Source organism: Ahaetulla prasina, chromosome 2 (genome assembly GCF_028640845.1).
Source record: "Ahaetulla prasina isolate Xishuangbanna chromosome 2, ASM2864084v1, whole genome shotgun sequence".
In the NCBI taxonomy this organism is placed as follows: domain Eukaryota; kingdom Metazoa; phylum Chordata; class Lepidosauria; order Squamata; family Colubridae; genus Ahaetulla; species Ahaetulla prasina.
In genome coordinates, this window is record NC_080540.1 from 144,868,574 (window position 1) to 144,889,550 (window position 20,977).

The following is a 20,977-nucleotide window of genomic DNA, read 5'->3' on the forward strand; positions in this document are numbered from 1 at the left end:
TGCATATATTTGCTTTTTTCCACTATGTTTGCTATCATGCTTATTGTCCCAAAGGTGCTTTTTCAGGAGACAACTGGACTTTCTTGTTTTTTCTTTTGAAGATGTTTCATTTTTCATCCAAAAAAGTTCTTCAGCTCTGTCAGGATTTGGGATGAACACCTTTTGAATGGTATGGGAGTAGGAATGGATTTCCAGAGGGAAAATTGCAGACTACAGGAGCCAGGAGCACCACTCAGGTGACCCTGAAGACACAGATAAATCTTCAAGTGCTTCAATGACCCTCTAAAAGGATGCAAATGACCAGCTGTCTGCAAGGAAAATAAAGCCTTCCATTCCCCGCTATCCTGTCAGAGCTGAAGAAGCTTCTTGGATGAGAAGTGAAACGTCTTCAAAAGAAAAAACAAGAAAGTCCAGTTGCCTCATGAAAAAGCACCTCTGGGACAAACATGCCCTGGATGACTGAGAATTTCTTCAGAGATTATGCTTATTTTATCATTTTTAGGTTTGTATCTATTTTTAATCAGAATGCCAGAATCAATGTTGAGCTGGGCAGCTTTATGCATCTAAATTATAAATAAATACACATATTTAAAAGATACTGGTTCAGCATGATCCTAACTGCTTGTTAAAATTAATACAAGAAAGTAACTTTTCTTGCAAGTCTCAGGTTTGCCTGAAATTATAAATTGAGGAATTGACCTTGGTAGGTGCCCAAGACCCTGGAACATTTCATCAGACACAGAGAGGTTAACAATGTTGTCAATTAAGTGTTTTGGAAATGTATTTTTATAAAGTACATTGAAACTTTCATAGTTGAGGTTTATATGTGTTTTATTAAATCAAAGCTAGAAAAATGTTGAAGTGTTTTATGCATCGTCATACAATACAGTCTTAGTAGTTTTATCAGATTGATTTGCAAAGCAAAATATTAAAAGAATCACATCAAAATAAACAGTGCATTATTATTGTTTGCCTTATATTTGATAAAAGAGCATTAACTGTACATATGCTGGTACATGTATTTGGAAAAATAATATGTGATCTTGAAGGAATTCTCCATTTATAAGTACTTCTTTTTCGATAAGTCATGGAGGACAGGGAGATGATATCTTCAGTTAGTTCCCACATGGAGACATGTCTGCTGGATCTTTTTTGAACCAGGACATAAACCAGTTATGTTCTGTATAAAATAAGTTACAAATTTATATAGTCAAGTTCCTTATTTAGTAAACACACAATCTAGCTCTAGGAAAGCTCTGTTTACGTGGTTGCTTCTTCAACATCTGATTTGTAGGGAAGGGGGAGCCACCCTGTATTTATGAAATTAATCTAGAAATGGTATGATTACTATAATATCTACATTAATTTCTCATATCCTTTTCCCTCCAATGCAGGAAAACCTTATTCTTACTATAATGGTGCAATAGGAAGCAAGCGCACCAGTGTTTGGAAATGATGTTCTTGTAACATCACAACTACTGTAGAAGGGGTGGGAAGCTCCTCACATCCGGCAAATGTATCTTACATACTCGGTGACTTCGAAGATGTTTAGATGTAAATTTCATGTCATCTCTGTGAGGGATATGGGCATGGATGGAGGGATTGATAGATGGACAGATTAAATTTAATTTTCAACCCTATAAGGCATTTTTGCCCCATACCATTCTTGGAAGCGCTGGATGTTTCCAGTAATTTTATGTTTCCCACATTGCCAACCAAATTAATGTCAAAAAGGTTATATCATCTGTTCCCATAATAATGAAAAAATAACATGTTCATACCTTCATAACAGTCAGGGACTGAAAGTTGGCCATCTATGCATTGAGTTGGTGTTTTATAACTGCACTTCTCTGTCTTACTTTTACAGAAAAACCAGATTGTCTCAGTATGTTGTATACTCTTAAGTTTTTGCACTTTTATTTTCTGCCCATTGTATAACACTGTCGCTTTTTCCACTGGTATGTTACATGGTGCTAACGGAAGAGGAAGAAAGAACATAAAGTGCATAGTTTAAAAAATTAATTGGTCAACAATCATAGAAGCACCGTTGGATATAAAATGTCTGACCACTCTATTTAACTGGTGATTTTCTAAACTAAGTAAATGTTGTCAAAGGCAGGCTATTCAACTTTATTGTGTATTTTGCACAGCAACCTCTATTTAAAAATCATTTTTATTTATCTTCTGCATCATCCTTTTTTAAAATATTGTGTGTATTCCAAAGCAGCTAGTCATATATAATAAGTATAAGCTACCAGATTCTGATGGTAAATCAATAGTAAATAACCAAACATTTTTTATACTGTCAGAAAGAAACTTCTTAACTTTTCAAACTTCCTATAGCAGTGGCTCAGTGGCTAAGATGCTAAGTTTGTCGATCGAAAGGTCGGCAGTTCAGCAGTTCCCTAGTGCCGCGTAATGGGATGAGTTCCCATTACTTGTCCCAGCTTCTGCCAACCTAGCAGTTCAAAAGCATATAAAAAATGCAAGTAGTAAAACAGGGACCACCTTTGGTGGGAAGGTAACAGTGTTCCGTGCACCTTTGGCATTTAGTCATGCTGGCCACATGACCACGGAGACCTCTTGGGACAGTCCTGGCTCTTCGGCTTTGAAACGGAGATGAGCACTGCCCCCTAGAGTCAGGAATGACTAGCACATAGGTGCGAGGGGAACCTTTATCTTTTTTATCGCTTTAAAATCCACTATTGCATATTCTGCACTCAATAAAAAATAGAATGTTTGACTTTTTTCTATGTGACATCCTTTGAGAAACCTCTGAAGGCTGAACATGCCCAGTGCTTTCATTCTCTCTTTATCCAATTTAATTTCTAGTCCTTTGATGTCACTCATTTACTTCTTTGAACTTGTTCTGTATCCATCCTAAATGAAACAGTGCTTAAGTCTGACCACAGTAGAATAATGCCAAATCAAATGACTAAAGTATCTAAAAATTACTTGCAATAAATAAATTTAAAAATTGCTTTTCTAGCCTTATCATTCTGCTAACTCACATTCAATATACAGTCAATGCTGTTACAAAATCTTTTAAAATAAAAATGATTACCAAGCCTGATACTCCTGTATTTATTTCTACGCATTTGATTTTCCTTCCTAAGTGAAGTTTTTTACTTATCTCTGCTAAATTCAATTGTGAACTTTCAGCTGAGTTTTTCTACTTATCAAGATCATGTGAAATTTATTTCTGTTTTCTAGGATGTTAGCTATACTTCCCATTTTGTGTCATTTGTAGATTTAGTAAACATTCTGTGTTCCTCTTCATCATTTGTGAATTCTGATATTATGCCTTACTAAATAAACTGGCTTAATCATTATGAACGTTCATTACATTGTTAAGATACTTTTAAAAATAACAAAAGCTATTTTGAACAAATACAATACATGCTGTTTTACCTTTGCAAGTTGGTTTATTTGACCAAGTTCCTGTTTTCTCACACCTTGATTCTGAACCTTCATCCATAGTATAAGGTAGATAACAACCATAAGTCACAATATCTTGATAATGAAAAGTACTACGAAGAGCAAAGTTTATGAAGCCATGTTCTATTGGTTCTGGAGGAGGACATTGTACAGCTGGGAAAAAGAGAAAATGGGAAATCCAGGGCTTGCATTTTGGGCTAATTTATATTTCCTGCTTGTCCCAATATGAGGAACATGTACTGTTTTGGACAACAAGAACATGTCATCCTCTGCACAGGATGAGAACAAAACCTTCAACTAAATTTTCTTGTAGGGTCTTTGAAGTGTTCTCCCGCTGATGGCCCAAGCAAGGAGAAGAAGCAGGGAATCTGGACAGGACAGCTGTCCATCACTTTGACCAAAGCAGAGGAGAATGTTGAAATTTGCAGAAGCAGTTTTTTCATGAGAGGCAAACAGCTGAAGATTACCTGTAGAAAAGCCCTCTATTTCCTGATTCCAAAGTTGATCAAGCCCTAATCAAAGAATTCCTACTAGGTGATGGTTGGGAGACCATTCAGAGGCAATTTACCTAATCTTACTTTAAGCCAGTTTTCCCCATTGTGGTTTATTTTAATTATTTTTATTTTTATTTATTTATTTATTTGTCACAACAGTATATATAAGCATGAAATAACTATACGATATATAAGTGTATATATAAGCGTAAGTATCTAATAACTATAAGAAATTGGATACAATCAAAGGGAACATTAGTACAGGAACAGTAGGCACATTGGTGTTCTTATGCATGCCCCTTACAGACCTCTTAGGAATGGGGTGAGATCAATAGTAGATAGTTTTTGGTTAAAGCTTTGGGGATTTTGGGAAGAGACCATGGAGTCTGGTAGTGCATTCCAGGCATTAACAACTCTGTTACTGAAGTCATATTTTCTGCAATCAAGATTGGAGCGGTTCACATTAAGCTTAAATCTATTGTGTGCTCGTGTATTGTTGTGATTGAAGCTGAAGTAATCTTCAACAGGAAGGACATTGTAACAGATGATTCTGTAAGTTAAACTCAAGTCATGTCAAAGGCAGCGTAGTTCTAAATTTTCTAACCCCAGGATTTCAAGTCTGGTGGCATAAGGTATTTTGTTGTACTCAGAGGAGTGGAGAATTCTTCTTGTAAAATATTACTGGACACGCTCAATTGTATTAATGTCTGAAATGAGGTATGGGTTCCAGACAGGCGAGCTGTATTCAAGAATTGGTCTAGCAAATGTTTTATATGCTCTGGTTAGTAGTGTGTTTCTGGAGAAGAAGCTACGCAAGGTTAAGTTTACAACTCTTAAAGCCTTTTTTGCAATGTAGTTGCAGTGGGCTTTGGCACTTAGATCATTTGATATGAAAACTTGAAGGTCTTTAACAGGGTGGGGGTCATCTACAAGGTAATGTCCATCGAGCTTGTTTCTCTCAAGATACGTTGCCAATACAACCCCAAAATTCCCAGCTACCAATACTATATTATAGGACTTACATTTGCATTCAGGTATTGCAGTCCAGCTTCCATCAGCCTGACAGGTAGCTGTTTCACTTCCAAACAGCGCTAAAGGTAACAGACAACTAAATCTGATTGTTTCTTGGAAAACAAATGTATCTCCAGACTCAATTTTACGGTAAGAGAGAGCTCCAAATTCAGAAACTAGAGGTGGAGGGCAAATCACAGCTAGAAAAACAAAGCAAATCTGTTTAACACAATGCTCTCCCAAAAATGCTATAAATTGCACTTAAACTTTTGCCCTATGGAATTCATATAATTGCATCTTAAGAGTGTTTATTAAATAGATAAAATGCTGGTAGCTGATTTCTGCAAATAGTTTGTTTGCTACATCACCAAACTGGAGATTAAACTTAATGTGCAGTCAATGGAATTGTGATCCATTATTAAGAAAATACTGAAATACAATGTAGTTTTAAAAGAGTTTCTAGAGTAAAGACTTTGTAAACCAAATCTGTGAAGTTTCCTCAAACCTTATTACAATCTCCTATTTCAAGTTGTATTTTGGTGTTACTTTCAGTGAGTGGTGGGTTGTTACTGGTTCGCCCCGCATCAGGCAAACGTAGCAGCAGTGGCAGGAGGCTCTACCCACCTGCCAGATGTCTGTGCATGCGCAGAAGCGTTGCAAGTGCGAGCGCATCCACAAGCGAACCAGTAGCGATGGGATTTGAAACTCACTATTGGTTACTTATGTTACATAATGAAATCCATTGAATAGTTCTCATTGATTATGTGAATAAGATTTACATATGTAGTATTCAGGAGTAAACCTGGAAGAGAACTGAAAAATGCACAAAGCAGATTTGAACATTGTGCTAAGCTAAGCTAAGCTAACACCTGGGCTACAAAATAATTGAATGACTATTACAGGTAGTCTTTGACTTAAAACCATTTGTTTAGTGACCATCTGAAATCATAACAAAATGAAAAAAGTGACCTATGACCGGTTTTCACTCCAGTGTCACATTATCAAAATTTGGATGCTTGGCAACTGGATGCATTTCATGTTACACTGACTTGGGATCATGTGATTATCATTTGGAACCTTCCCAGCTGTCTTCCAACAAGCAAAGTCAATGGGGGAAGCCAGATTCACTTAATTACTGAATGATTCACTTAAACCAGGGATGTCATGGTGTCACGGCGGCCTCATGTGACATGTCACGACTTTTTCTCCCTTCACTAAACCGGGCATGGGCATAGCCAGCATGTGACCGCGAGTTTGACACCCCTGACTTAAACAATTGTGGCAAGAAAGGTTGTAAAACTGAGCAAAATTCTTTTTTCAACTGTCTTGCTTAGCAACAGAAATGTTGGCCTCAATTGTGTTCCTAAATCAAGGACTACCCATGTCCCACGATTTAGATGGCAGCCAAGGCTTGTAGGAAACCCTCACTCTTTGTTACCACCTCATGGTCATTTGAAGTTTTGCAAGCCAGGTATTATAGCCCTAGTCAAGCCATAATAGAGGTGGTATTCAGCAGGTTCTGACCAGTTCTGGAGAACAGGTAGCGAAAATTTTGAATAGTTCGGAGAACCTGTAGTAAAAATTCTGACTGGCCCTGCCCCCATCTATTCTCTGCCTCCCGAGTCCCAGCTGATAGGGAAGAAATGGGGATTTTGCAGTAACCTTCCCCTGGAGTGGGGAGGGAATGGAGATTTTACAGTATCCTTCCCCTGCCATGCCCACAAAGCCACGCCCACAGAACCAGTAGTAAAAAAGATTGAATCCTACAAAATGTAGCCATAAATGTAGTTTTCTGTTTGTGGCTTCTTTTCAACACTTTCCAGTATTGTAGCTCTCCCTCAGGAATGTTTCTCACTGAGATCATTTTAAAAGAAATTTCCTATTTCAATTGTCTTTCCATTTAAAGGTGTGCTTATTGAAAAAAGTTAAATACCTGGATAAATTCACTATTCCAGTTAGTGGGGCAGTCAGTACATTTCTTTGTATGCATATATTAATACCTTCTTCATACTTACGTTGGCATTCAGGCAGGTTTGCACTCCAGCTCCCATCTACTTGACATTGGCTGCTTGTTGGTCCTTTAAGAACAAACCTGAGTATAAAATACTCCCATGAGAGCAGTTCTGAAAATGGTTACATCATGCTTGTTAAACATCTAAGAACAATGCAGGGGCTCAGGCAATAACACTACAGGTAGTTCTCGACTTACAACATTCATTTAGCGACAGTTTGAAATTACAACGGCACTGAGAAAAGTGTCTTATGACAATCTTTCACACGACCACTTCAGCATCCCCATGGTTACATGATCAAAATTCAGGAGCTTGGCAACCGGCTTATATTTATGACAACTGCACTATCCAGGGTCATGTGATCACCATTTGCAACCTTCCAAGTCAGCTTCCAACAAGCAAGGTCCATGGGGGAAGCTAGAACCACATGATTCACTTAATAACTGCAGTGATTTAGTTATCAACGACAGCAAAAAGGGTCATATACTGAGGCGCAACTCATTTAACTACTGCCTTGTTTAGCGATGGGCATTTTGGGTTTAAATGTGATTGTAAGTCGAGGACTACCTGTAATGACTGGGGAGCATTTATTGCATTACATTTTAACATATTTTGTTTGATTTGGCTTCCGGTCTTTGTCAGGCCTGGAAACCATACTAGGCCTTAGGGTTCCAGACACTGCCACATTTTTTCCCTGAGGGGAAGAAGGGGGGTTGAGGGGTATGGTAACATTCTTCAAGCGGTCAAGGTCGGATGGTGTTCACATCTGCAGGAGGAGTGGCAGAAAGATATTCGAATGAACTGGGAGAACGTGGGACCATGTGACCAGCAAAGGGGTTAGGGGGGTGGGACTCTTGGGGTTTGTATAACTGGGAAAAGAATCCGGAAGTTCAGTTTTGGAATTTCACTCATCGTGTGCCAGTTTCCTTATGCTAGTAAAGAACTCTGAAAGACGATGGCTTCTGAGTTTTTTTTATGCAGAAGAGGTTTTTCTGGAACCTTGACAGTATTCCAAAACTCGTAACTTTCTTTTGCTTAACGGTACCCTCTCCTCCGCTCGGAGGGGGTCCGTTAGGGGGGTGCTGGGCCCCAGCCTCCGCAACCTCCACAGCGGTGCAAAGCGAAGATGGAAGGGCAGCAAGCTGAAAGCGTGGGAGGGGCGCAAAGGCTGGAAACTGAGGACATGGTCGAAATCACCTACTTGCCTCATATAAGCTCAGCTCACCCAGCTCGAGAGCCTTTGAGTTTAGCTCACCCTAAATTCACCTTCCCTCCCACCAGAGAGGAAGAAATTACTGAAGCTCGAAGCCATTCCGATGAACGCAGGAGGACCTCCCTTCCCTCCTTCAGACGGCAGGGAGTTCAGGCAGCACCAGGGACTTGGGGGGAACCGCAACTCCCCCCCAATTGACTTTTCCTGCCAACAGAGGCCTACGCTGCCTCCTGCTGCTTCTATTCCTCCCGGTTGGGCATTTTATCCTGGACAAGGATGGATCCAATACCAATGGCAACCAGCAAGTTCAGCAGCTTTCTTTCCTGGGGGCCCCAGGCCGAGTTTTCCCACGTCAGCTGAAGCATTTCAAGGACTTCCTTCTCAGCAGCCAGGGGGAATTCCACCCCCCTTTACAACTCAGCAACCAGCCAGCCAAGCACTTACTTGACCGCGATCAGGCCGTTGTACTAACATCCCACCAAATAAACTACTAGCGGAATTAAAATCAGCACTCGCTGACGATGCTTGGTTTAAAGAAAACTTGCCAGACCTCACCTTAAGGGATGGAATACTCTGGAAGGGAACCAAGATTTATGTACCCGTCGCTATGCGGCTGCCTATACTACAGAGAAGCCACGACTCTCGCCTAGGAGGTCACTTTGGATTTTTGAAAACTCTCCACTTGGCTAGAAGACAACTCTGGTGGCCAAAAATGAAATCAGATGTCGAAGACTATGTGCGGAGCTGTGCTACCTGCGCCACCATGAAGTCCAGACCAGGGAAACCCCCTGAACTCCTACAATCCGTAGCCGAACCCACCAGACCCTGGGAAGAGATTGCCATGGATTTTATTGTTGAACTCCCACCTAGTGGGGGAAATACGGTGATATGGACCGTAGTGGATTTGTTCTCTAAACAGGCCCACTTTACTGCGTGCAGCGGATTGCCATCGGCGAGAAAATTAGCAAAGCTCTTCGTGAAACACATCTAAAGACTGCATGGAGTTCCTAAAAGGATAATATCCAATGGGTGTTCAATTCACAGCCAAGTTCTGGAGAGAGTTCCTACGGTCCATTGGGTCGTCTCAAGGACTTAATTCTGGGTTCCATCTGGAGACCAATGGGGCGGCTGAAAAATTGAACTCGATGGTGGAACAATACATACGGTGTTATGTAAATTACCAACAAGAAAACTGGTCAGATTTGTTACCATTTGCAGAGGTCGCATATAATAATGCTGTACACAGCAGCACGGGGTTAACCCCTTTTCAAATAACCACCGGCATGGACTTCGTTCCAATGCCTGAACTCCCCGTGCAACCCCCCACTTCCGTTTCCCTAACGGACTGGATGAATTCGTTGAAAAAAGGGTGGGAAAATACAAAACAGGCCTTGGCTGTGACAGCTCGGAATTACAAAGCCCAAGCTGACAAACACCGTTCCCTTCAACCCCCTTTTCGCATTGGGGATAAAGTTTTTTTTAGCTACTAAGTATCTGAGGTTGAGAATACCCAACAGAAAATTTGGTCCAAAATTTTTGGGTCCTTTCCCCATTGTAAAGATTATTAATCCCGTTACTGTCCAACTCAAGCTCCCTCGAATGTTGGGGAAAATACACCCGGTATTCCATAGCAGCTTATTAAAATCTGCTAGACAATCTGGACTGAGACCTCAACCTGCCGCTCCCCCCCCACCCTTGATAATCCAAGGTGAAACCCACTATGAGATCAAGAAAATCCTTGACTCTAGACTATACAGAGGTCAATTACAATATTTAGTCCACTGGAAGGGATATCCATTATCTGAATCTACTTGGGTCAAAAATTGGAAAGTAAATGCAGACAATTTGATTAAACAATTTCACGACACTTTCCCTGACAAACCTAAAAAACCTCTTGGAGGGGAGAGAGGGGGGTAGAAGGGAAGTGTGGACCACCGACACTCTTCTTTATTAATTCTTTGTTTTCTTTCCTAGGATATAGCTTCTTTTCCAAGGGGGGGACGCCTGTCAGGCCTGGAAACCATACTAGGTCTTAGGGTTCCAGACACTGCCACATTTTTCCCCTGAGGGGAAGAAGGGGGGTTGAGGGGTATGGTAACATTCTTCAAGCGGTCAAGGTCGGATGGTGTTCACATCTGCAGGAGGAGTGGCGGGAAGATATTCGAATGAACTGGGAGAACGTGGGACCATGTAACCAGCAAAGGGGTTAGGGGGGTGGGACTCTTGGGGTTTGTATAACTGGGAAAAGAATCCGGAAGTTCAGTTTTGGAATTTCACTCATCGTGTGCCAGTTTCCTTATGCTAGTAAAGAACTCTGAAAGACGATGGCTTCTGAGTTTTTTTTATGCAGAAGAGGTTTTTCTGGAACCTTAACAGTCTTCTTATATAAATTAAGCCATCATGGTTTCCAAAACACGACCTGTGACTTATACTGATAGGTCAGCCCGGCCACTGGGATTTATTCTGCAAAGTGAATGTAAAAGAAATCATGGCTTAACACATTATATGAACCTTTGCTAAATTGTTGGGGTTCTCTTTTGAACATCTGGAACAAATACCTTTAACTGAGTCAATGAGGAGGTTTCTATGTTGTGGAAACCACAAACGAATGTGTCAAATGACTCAATCACCCCATTCACAAAGGGCTAAATGTAGCCTCCAAATGATGCAAACTGGTATAAAGTCCAACTAACCCTACCCACATAGTTATGGTTGGGGACAGTTTTGCTTCCTTACCTAGTTTTTCAGAAAAACAAATAGAAAAGGGGGGAAAATGTCTAGACAAAAAAAATAAGCAGGGAGAGCCTCTCATTATAAAAGTGGTAGCAAACTTTTTAACTATTGACAGACTGGAGCAACTGAGTCACACCTTGTTACCTGTCTGGTCAAGAAAGAAGAGACAAGCGATGTCCTGTAGTATTGACTAGCCTTAGTGCAAGGCTTCATGAGATCCTAGGGCAGTGATGACAAACCTATGGCACGCGTGCCTGAAGTGGCATATGGAGCCATGTCACCTAGCACATGCGGCGTCACCCGTTCCTCTTCCAGGTTTCTGGCGCCTATGCGCACACAACAATCAGCTGGCCTTTTTGCATGCGGCAGTGGCAGAAATTAGAAGAGCTGGTCCATTTTCCTGCATGAGCCTGCGCGCCAGCTAGCTGCTCGTTGCATGCGCATGCGCATCAGAAAGAATAGCTGGCTGAAACCGGAAGTTTAGTAGCTGAAACCGGAAGTTCATTTTCGTGTGCACACATGCGCCCTGGGCAGCTCCTCTTCCGGGTTGCAGCCCAGATGCCCACACACTCCCTTTTCGGCACTCAGTGCCGAAAAGGTTCACCATCACTGTCCTAGGGACTTTCTGGAGAAGACGGGCAAGGCTCTGTGGATGGAAAGTCTAGTAAATATGTTTGTTTGCCGTCAAGTTCCTCAAGGAGGAACTTTGGGTGAGTTAAATAGCATTGCAGGACCGGGGCCAAAGCCTAGTTTTGGTTTTATTTTCCTTCTCTACACGTTTTAATAGTGTTTGAAACATATCACAACTGACATTTGAAACTGTTTTGCAAAAGAGTCATAAAATCTACCGATTGAGATTTCTAACTGGCCCTTACAGTATGTGTTTTCCTGAAACAATAATATCATATTCCCAGGAAAACCTATAAGGACTGAATATATCCCCCCCCCCCGCAATAATTGTATTGCCTTTTACAAAGCACGCACATTAAAAACAACGCATACTAATGATAAAAAGAAATGATAAAGTGTAAAAGGAGAATAGGAATACAAGTGTGAAAATGTACAAAGAAAAACAAAGTAAAATACAAACAGATGCAAAGAATGACTTTTGACTTCTTCTAAGGATATAGAGAACACTTACTATCAACCCTTAGTTTTAAGACTAGAAATAAAATGTCCATTACACCCCCCTCCAAAATTTTTTAAAGCAAGATATTCATCCTCATTTAAAAATCAACCCAGGGAATAAGAATAGAGAATATTATGCATTTGCTTAATATAGATATAACATGAAGTACATTTACAAATTTAATTTGTGAGAGATAAAGGTTCATTTCAATAGGCCGGTTTATAAACTTACCCAGTATTACAGGAAAAGATTATGACACTCAGGTAGTTGAGGTCAGTGACGTGTATTTCTCCATTGTTCAAGGGTCCAGGATAGGAACATTTCCTGGCTGTTTTAATATATATAAATATATATATACATGCATTTATTAATATTTAATTGGGGAAGAGAGAAATAGATACACTGTAAACAAGAAGCAATCACCAAGTTAAGCCAATTCATTCCAATGGATGGATGGATGGATAGATGATTAACAATAGATCCATGATGGCGAACCTATGGTACGTGTGTCAGAAATGGCACACAGCGCCCTCTGATGGCACGCAAGCCATCGCCCTAGTTCAGCTCAGCTGCACATGCCTCCTGCCAGCCAGCTGGTTTTGGGTCTCTGCTGTGCATGCGTGGGGGTGGGGCGCATGCGCACGGGAAGGGAGGTATGTGGGGTATGTGCATACATGCACGGGGTCGGGGCAGATGCAGGGGGTGCACACGCATTACATTTTGGGGGTTTGGGCATGTGTGCTTTGGGCACTCAGGCGCGCTCACTTTGGGCACTCGGTCCAGAAAAAGTTAGCCATCACTGCAATAGATCATTTTCTACTTGATGAACTAAGACAATAAGCTTAATCGTACAGTTCTCCTGTTTACACTCAAGAACAATGGTGTTCCAGTCACAACAGGCCAGAAAGGACAAGGTCTATGAACATCAAGTAATCAATGCTGTTCTCCCCCCACCCCCGGGCTAGATACTTCTGGAGAAAGTCAGTGCTGGGAAGCAGATGCCATAGGAGTAGTTTAAATCTTTAGTGCAAATATTTCTTCGAACACGTTTGCCTCTAAGAAAAAGGTCTAATATCATGTGAGCTTCAAGAAGCCACACCATTCAGAATAGTTTGCCTTCATTTTTATTTTTATTTTTTGCCTAATGTATTCTCTATTCTTTGCTCTTTTAAACATGATTGGAGAATCTTTTTAATAACTAGTTGACAAAAAGGAACCAATAATTACAGCTTTTCTCACCAGAGCAAGAAAAGCTTTTATCGATGTTACCATCTGTTGTGCATTATCAAAAGCAACCTTTGGGGATTTTTGTTTTTTCAAAGAAGGGTAATAGATAGTCAGTGATCTGGACCAGTGAGGAGGCCATTGCAAATAAAGCCTATGGGTAGGCTCCAACTTAGAAGCCAAAGCAATTGCGGATTAATTTAACGTACCCATGGTGATGATTGTCCTATTAATGTGACTTTGATCTGAGGATGTGCACAGGTCCTCAGAAGACCTCCTACCATTTTCAATGCCTTCTCTCCTCTTGCTTGACATAAGTGCCAGGGGTAACTTGGGTAAATAAAGGCGGGGCAAACCTCAATCCCCCTAACTAGGAAGAATGAATCAATCGTTTTAGGCTGTACATTTCACACCTTATGAAAATGCAATAAAAGCATTTTATTTAATAAAAGAGTCTAAAAAATTAGACTCTTTTTTTTCCTTGTACTAATTTTTAACTTCCAAAAAGGAGAGAGATGTATGTAGGATTTTCCTCCATGGATGCCAGAATAAAGTGGCGTCCTCTAGATACTGACCTTGGTCTAACCATATACTCAACCAAATCAGGGAATAACTCGGTCAGATCTCCATCATGGTGGCTTTGACAGCCTTCAATCCCATTAAGTAAGTAAAAAGAAAAAAGGCCATTTTGAAAATATGGAATGTACATCCCTGGCAGCTAAAATCAGAAGACTACATCTGATTTACTTTGGCCATATTATGCATGCGGATTCATTGGGAAAAAAGGCAATGATGCTAGGAATGTTTTGTGGACAAAGAAGAATGGACAAGCAAAGAACCCGCTAGCTTGATAACATCGGATTTGATGCAAAGGTGAACATGCAACAATCGAAAGAAGCTGTGCCTGACAGGGTGGCATGAAGAGCACTTGCCTATAAAGTCGCAAAGAGTCGAACAGAACTAAACGGTTAAAAACGAAACAACAGCCAACTTCTCCAAGAAGTTACTAAACATCACTGAGTACCAGGATACTATTGGTAAAACTCTACTACATCACTCAGACTTTCTGTATTGACTAGGTGTATTTGGGGGACTCAAATAGAGGCATGTTTGAAATTGCCAGGTTTTAGTCAAGAGTACTGAAATCGACACACGCATACATCCCATTCTTTCTCTTCTGATTGTTTTGTTGGAGGAGCAGGTAAACCAATATATTAACTAAATTTTGTTTTTTCAACAACATAGCAGATGTATGGAATACATATATCCCTGATCCGTTTCCTCAATCCTTTATGATGTTCCCATAAGAGACTAACCTGCTTCCTTGACCTAACCAAACATCCTGTGTCCCAAAGGTGCTTTTTCAGGAGGCAACTGGAGTTTCTTGTTTTTTCTTTTGACAACATTTCTCTTCTCATCCAAGAAGCTTCTTCAGCTTTGACAGGATAGTGGGGAATGGAAGGATTTATATTCCTTGCAGACAGCTGGTCATTTGCATCCTTTTAGATAAGGGCTGTCAAACCCCTGGCCCACAGCTGGAGGTGTCATGAGCTGGCCACGCCTGTTATAGTGAAGAGGGGGAAGTCTCAATACCTCACGTGATGCTGCCATGACGATGTAAGTTTTAGAGAGTCGTTGAAGCACTTAAAAGGATGCAAATTACCTCCTTTTGTTGCCTCCTGAAAAAGCACCTTTGGGACATGACCTGGATGACTGAGAAGCTCTACAGACTTCAGACATGCTGTGAGAACTATGTACCTTGAGCTGGATGACTCAGGATCAACATTTGTTGACCTGGTACTGTGCTTCACATCACTTGATTGATGAGATGAAGCTATGTACATTCAGATGTACTCATGTAAATTCCCTCACATTTTTCAGTCAGTGTCTCAAGCTTTAGGAGTGGAGCTGGAAAAGATGTGTCATTGCCTTATCCTTCACTATTTTGTGTTTCTAAAGGGAGTGTTTTGTGTTCCTGGGAGGTTGTCCTTCTCCTACCTCATTCCTAAAAGAAGAGAGGACACAGCAGCAAACAACATCAATCTTAGTGAACCTCTGGCCTCTGCAAGTCCAGAGATGATTCAAATCTTCCTTGCAAGCAATTGCCATCCTCTACAGAGGGCCTTTTAGGGGTTTACTAAGCAATGTGGTATGGACTTCAGTCCCAGGGTCCAATCCTTGATGCATAGAGCCATAGTGGTGCAGTGGTTTGAATGCAGTGTTGCAGCCAAACTCTGCATTCCACTACCAGGAGTTCTATCCTGATCAGCTCAAGGTTGACTCAGCCTTGCATCCTTCCAAGGTCGGTAAAATGAGGACCCAGGTTGTTGGGAGCAATATGCTGACCCTGTAAACTGCTTAGAGAGGGCTGTAAAAGCACTGCGAAGCGGTATATTGCTATTATCTACGTGTGTGTGTGTGTGTGTGCCTTCAAGTCATTACTGATTCCTGGTGACTACCTGGACTAGCTGCTGTAATTGTCTTGCAGGATTTCGGAAATAGTTTACCACCGTTTTCTTCCTAGGGCTCAGAGAGAGTGACTGACTCAAAGTCTCCCATCGGGCTTTGTGTCTAAGGCAGGACTAGAGCTCCCATTTCTGGTCTGGTGCTTTTAACCACTACATCAGACTAGCTCTTTTAGGATTGATCTGAGGCAAAAGTTCCCTTAAAACTGTGTTACGTAGAAAGGTTTTTACATCAAGAATATGACCTCATTCTATGATTTTGACGAGGAGGAGAAAAAAAATCTCCTGATTTTGATGAGGAGGGGCAGCCATGGAAATTTGGAAGTTTCACATATGTTTCAAAAGTTAGAGACATTTCACAGCAAAATGAACAAACTGAAAATAGAAAATAGGTTTTTATTTAAAAAAGCAAAAATAGTAATTTGTGGGGGGGGGAAAAAGGCAACTACAGAAAGGACATACTTACGCATACATTTGAATGTAACGGTAGGCCATATACCAGATGAAGGACATACGTATCTCCATGAGCCAGAATGGGGAATATAACCTGGATTACACTGATATACAATGTCTTCCCCAGGTCTGTATGCTTCTTTATTTACTTTGACGGTAGCCAGAGGTACTTCAGGAGGCCTAGGGCAAACTATAAGACACCAAGCACTAACATATTTAGTCATTTATGAAAAGATATGTTGGTACATGAACAGTAGACTTGCATGGCCCTGGAGCCATAATATTTTTATTTATTTATTTATTTGGTTGGTTGCTTATTTATTTAAATTGATTTGCTGCCCATCTCATTTCAATATTAATATTAATGAGTATGTTGTCTGTTTTCACAGATGAGATGAAAGGATAGATGAACGCAACATAAATTCTTTATTTTTTTAAAAAATATTAAACTTTAATATATGATAAAATACAAATAGAGACAAAAGAAAACGAAAGAAAAAGGAAAACCACCGAGATAAGGAAAAAGAAAAAAAAGCAGTGACTTCTGATGTTTTTTTTCCAACTGCACTACAACACAGGAAAATTTACAGCCACAACCTTACATTTCTAGTTAATTCAAACCATTTCTAAAATAACAAAGTCAATCTAATCATCAAAGCCCAGCAAGATAAATTCTTTAGACAACAACCGTATATCAGAATTTGGAAAAGTGGGATCAAGCGCTGTCATTCTTCATTTGCTTTCTTTTTTAAAGAATAAGATATAAGATAATGAAACACAAAAGGAAAGAAAGATAAAATAGAACAAACAGAAACAACTATGAATAAAAAGTACTGTGGAAAACTTTCTAGTGACACATTCTCACCTTCTCTTCCATTTGAGTCCTCAACCACTATACGCAATTTACAGTAGATATTTATACCGAATAATGAACATTAAGGAATCTTGCTAATTTGTGTTTAAACCACGGTGGTGCAGTGGTTAGAGTGCAGTACTGCAGGCTATTCTGCTGACTATCGGCTGACTGTAATTTGGCAGTTCAAATGTCACCAGGGTCAAGGTTGGTTCAGCCTTCCATCCTTCTGAGGTGGGTAAAATGAGGACCCAGATTGTTGGGGACAATAGGCTGACTCTGTAAAAACCGCTTAGAGAGGGCTTTAAAAGCACTGTAAAGTGGTATGTAAGTCTAATTGCTATTGCTATTGCTATTAAGTACCTTCATCTGTTAATTTTAATTGGACTTGGACATTTTTTTCTAGAAGCCATATCCCAAGTGTCTAAATTTGCTTTGCTGTGTAATATGTCAAGTATTCACTATCCTTGATTTGCCTTCTTAAATAACACCACTGACGTCTAGCCTTCAATTGTAGCCATTATGTAACAAGGTTTCACCTTGCAGGATTCATCTAGGTTAAGTTTAATTGCTGGGACAGTGTTGCCGAAAATCATAGTGGATATAACAATGGCATAAAAATGAAGGGATTCTTTTCAGACCTTATGAAAGCTCTCTCTCTCTCTCTCTCTCTCTCTCTCTCTCTCTCTCTGCTTCCCCCCCCTCTCCTCATCGGTTCTAATATTGACTTCCCTAGGTGGAAATTTGTATTGCAAACAAGAATGAACTCATATGCAGTGATTCAGAAGACATTAAAGATTAATATGCAATTAAAAGCAGAGATTTTCCTTCAGGACTGATTGATAATATTTTTTTTCATATATGGTAATTGTAACAAGCTTATAATAGCCTCAAAAATGAAGAGATTCGGCATTACCCACAATGAAGGAATGATTGGTGAAAATGATGAAACTTGGAGAAATGGCTAGACTGACTTATTTGATTAGAGAAAAGGCATCTGAATTTATTGCCGATTAGAAACCCATTATAGACGTTTTGCTTTAAATATTTAAAAAAATAAACTTTTGATTTGCAGTAATAGTATAGTAGAAAAAGAGAGAGCCTTTTTGTAGCTACAGAAGAAGAGATAATTGTATATTTTGCAAAGAAGATTGGAAGCTTCTTCTTTCTCTTTCTTTCTATTTTTCTTAATGCTCATTTTTTTATTTTATTTGAATTTTGCAATATATAGATATGTATATTATATTACGGGCTTTAAATTCTAGCCACTTTTTAAGTTCTGACTAAAAGATATGTTGCCATTCTCTTTAAGAAGATGGGAGGCTGTTTGGAAGTGCTGACAGCATTGTTCACTCAATTTGGAGAAATTGTCTTGCCAAATGTTCCTGCCTTGCCAACTCCCTTTCTCAAAGTTACCCGTGGAATTTGGTAGTATAATTTGTGACAAAATTTGGAAAACAGATGTCCTGTCAAAATTTGGTGGTAATTTGATTTTTTCCCCCCAAACCAATGTTTTGAAAGCATTATGTTTAATTTTTATAATAATTTCCATTTGTTTAATATTGGTTTTGCCTTTTTTTTATTCTTATGTTTGGTTGGCTTTGCTGTTTTTTCCTGGTTCTCCTTCCCTTGGGAGGGTGTGGGGGAAGAGATTCTGCTGCTGCACAATTGTGTTTGATACATCTTTCACTTATGTATGTCACCTGAACCACAATGTTTGCCTTCTGAATACTTTCACACCGCTCCCCGTCGCCAAGATCCTTCATTCCGGCTGTGCTTGAAGGATGAGTTCTCAAATTTAGATGAAACAACTTGGCTTGGTAATTAAATCCTACAGTACAATTCATAAAGTCTCTAGCTGAAAATTCACTGTAAAATTGCAAGCAATTGCAGCCTTGCTTATTAATAACAGGAGAGCTATCAGCCAGAATATTTGTATCTCTGAGATATGTAACAGTAATATAATATAGCATTAATCATAAGCGTACTTAGGGGGAAAATTTTATGTTTTTATTTCTTCAGCTGACAACTTGCCTTTCTACTCTGGTGAGGGAGATGATATTTTTACTTTAAAAAAGCAAGTAAAACAGTTAATAAAATATTAAAATTTCGATTAAATTTAATCTTTTATTTAACCATTACCCAAACTAGGCAATATCATCAATGCTAGTCTGATAAGCATTGATGATGTTACCTAGTCTTCAAGAAAACAACCAAGCTCAGAAAGCAACAAGGATCCGTCATTCCAACCCTGAGCTGTAAGTATTCTCCTTTATTTTATGTAACCTGTTAACCCATTTTGAAGCTTTCATTTAATGTTAAAACAGCTCCTAAGCTAAGGCTTAGAGTTAAACTAGAGACGTGAAAGAAACACAAATATTTGCCTATGTTCAAAATACTGTGCCTCTATTTTGTATTGAAGAAAGAAAGAAAGAATCACGAGATGCAGAATGGGGATAAAAATTGTCTCACTCTGTTCCCCAGCAAAAAAAAAAAAAAGGCTCCTGACTTACTAACGTGAGAAGGAGACGATTTGGGGACATCACCAGTGAGAAAAGAGAAAAGGGGAGAGTTCTGTGCCACGGTCTCTATCTGGCTCACTGAGCTATTTAGGAAACAATATAAAAAGAAGGAGCTGCATTGATATGCCACTTAGTTTAGCTTTCAGATGGCTGATCAGATAATTTCTAGCAACATTTTAGTGAGATAGCATCCCTGGAGGTGGATTTGTAGGAGCAATTTACAAAGATGAAAAATCCCATTTCACATGTTTTGGAAATATTCAGGAGGCAAATGGAGGGAAGCAAGTTTTTACTGTCTCTGCCACAGAATTTGTGAATAGAGCTCTAGATATGGTCAAGACTTTAGATTTCATAAAAGGAATGTAAATACATACATGCAAATTAACATGCATGGACAATATTTAAGAAAATGGGTTGGTGTTGGTGTGGGGAGATGTACAAAAATCTCACACCCCAACATATCGATCAGTTTCCAAGAAATATAATATTTCCATCTTGTTAAAACAAAATGCAAAACCACTTACCTTTATCCGCAAGAGCAATGTGGGTTATTCCAACTAAGCATAAACTGAACAGAACTGGAAACATGACTGCAGATCCACAAAACCTCGGAACAAATCCAAATGCAGTACTCTGCTTGCTAAGATAAATACCAAGCAAAGCTAAATATTAACTCCCTGCATTTGTTTGTATTCTTAGCAACCAAAGATGAGGGAGAAAAAAAGAGAGATCCCGATACCACTAGGTAAATAAATTTCATAGGAAGTCATGCACAATCTTTTGCAGTTGTTACGAAAGTTGAGATATAATTACAGTCTGAAGGTCTAGTATGTTGGCAAATGTTATACAACCCACAACTTTCATTTCTCAATCTTGATCAGATACGGTGGAGACAAAGAGAGAGATGATTTTTGGATGACAGGAATCCAAAGAAATGATGTCAGAGATTGGCATGGTCAGATGGCGAACAAGATCCAGGAATTTAGAATCAAGAATCAACCCCAAAAGTTTTAACCAAAATCTATCCAGTGTTGACCTCACCCCATTCCTAAGAGGACTTTAAGGGGTGTGCAAAAGAGCACAAACGTGCCTACCGTTCCTGTCCTATTGTTTCTTTCCCTATATATATATATATGCTTATACTCCCTTGTTTCTCATCATATATATGTTTACATATTATTTAATATAATATAACAAAAGAGTTGGAAGGGACCTTGGAGGCCTTTTTTTTGTGTGATGCTTGTGTATATTGTTATGACAAAATTAAACAAATAAATAAAAATAAAATAAAAATAAATAAAAGAAGTCTTTCTGGTCTCCAGCCTTTCTAACCCTCTGACACAAAACCCCAGGCATACACTTAGCCAAGGGAGGCAGTATTTTCCAAAGACATTTCCACGGTCATATTTCTTAGCTCTGCATTCCGAAGA

General features: G+C 39.6%; 1 protein-coding gene across 1 annotated transcript; it reads right to left on the reverse strand.

The window, feature by feature from the left end:
* Positions 1-824: 824 nt before the first annotated feature.
* APOH (apolipoprotein H) lies at positions 825-20,368 on the reverse strand. Its single transcript, XM_058173074.1, has 8 exons — positions 20,072-20,368; positions 16,186-16,362; positions 12,262-12,358; positions 6,959-7,035; positions 4,955-5,143; positions 3,412-3,591; positions 1,782-1,973; positions 825-1,180 (listed from the first exon to the last, which is right to left on the reverse strand). Exons 1-8 carry the CDS (start codon positions 20,133-20,135, stop codon positions 1,116-1,118), a joined length of 1,041 nt encoding a protein of 346 aa, XP_058029057.1. The 5' UTR covers positions 20,136-20,368; the 3' UTR covers positions 825-1,115.
* Between the last annotated feature and the right edge of the window lie 609 nt (positions 20,369-20,977).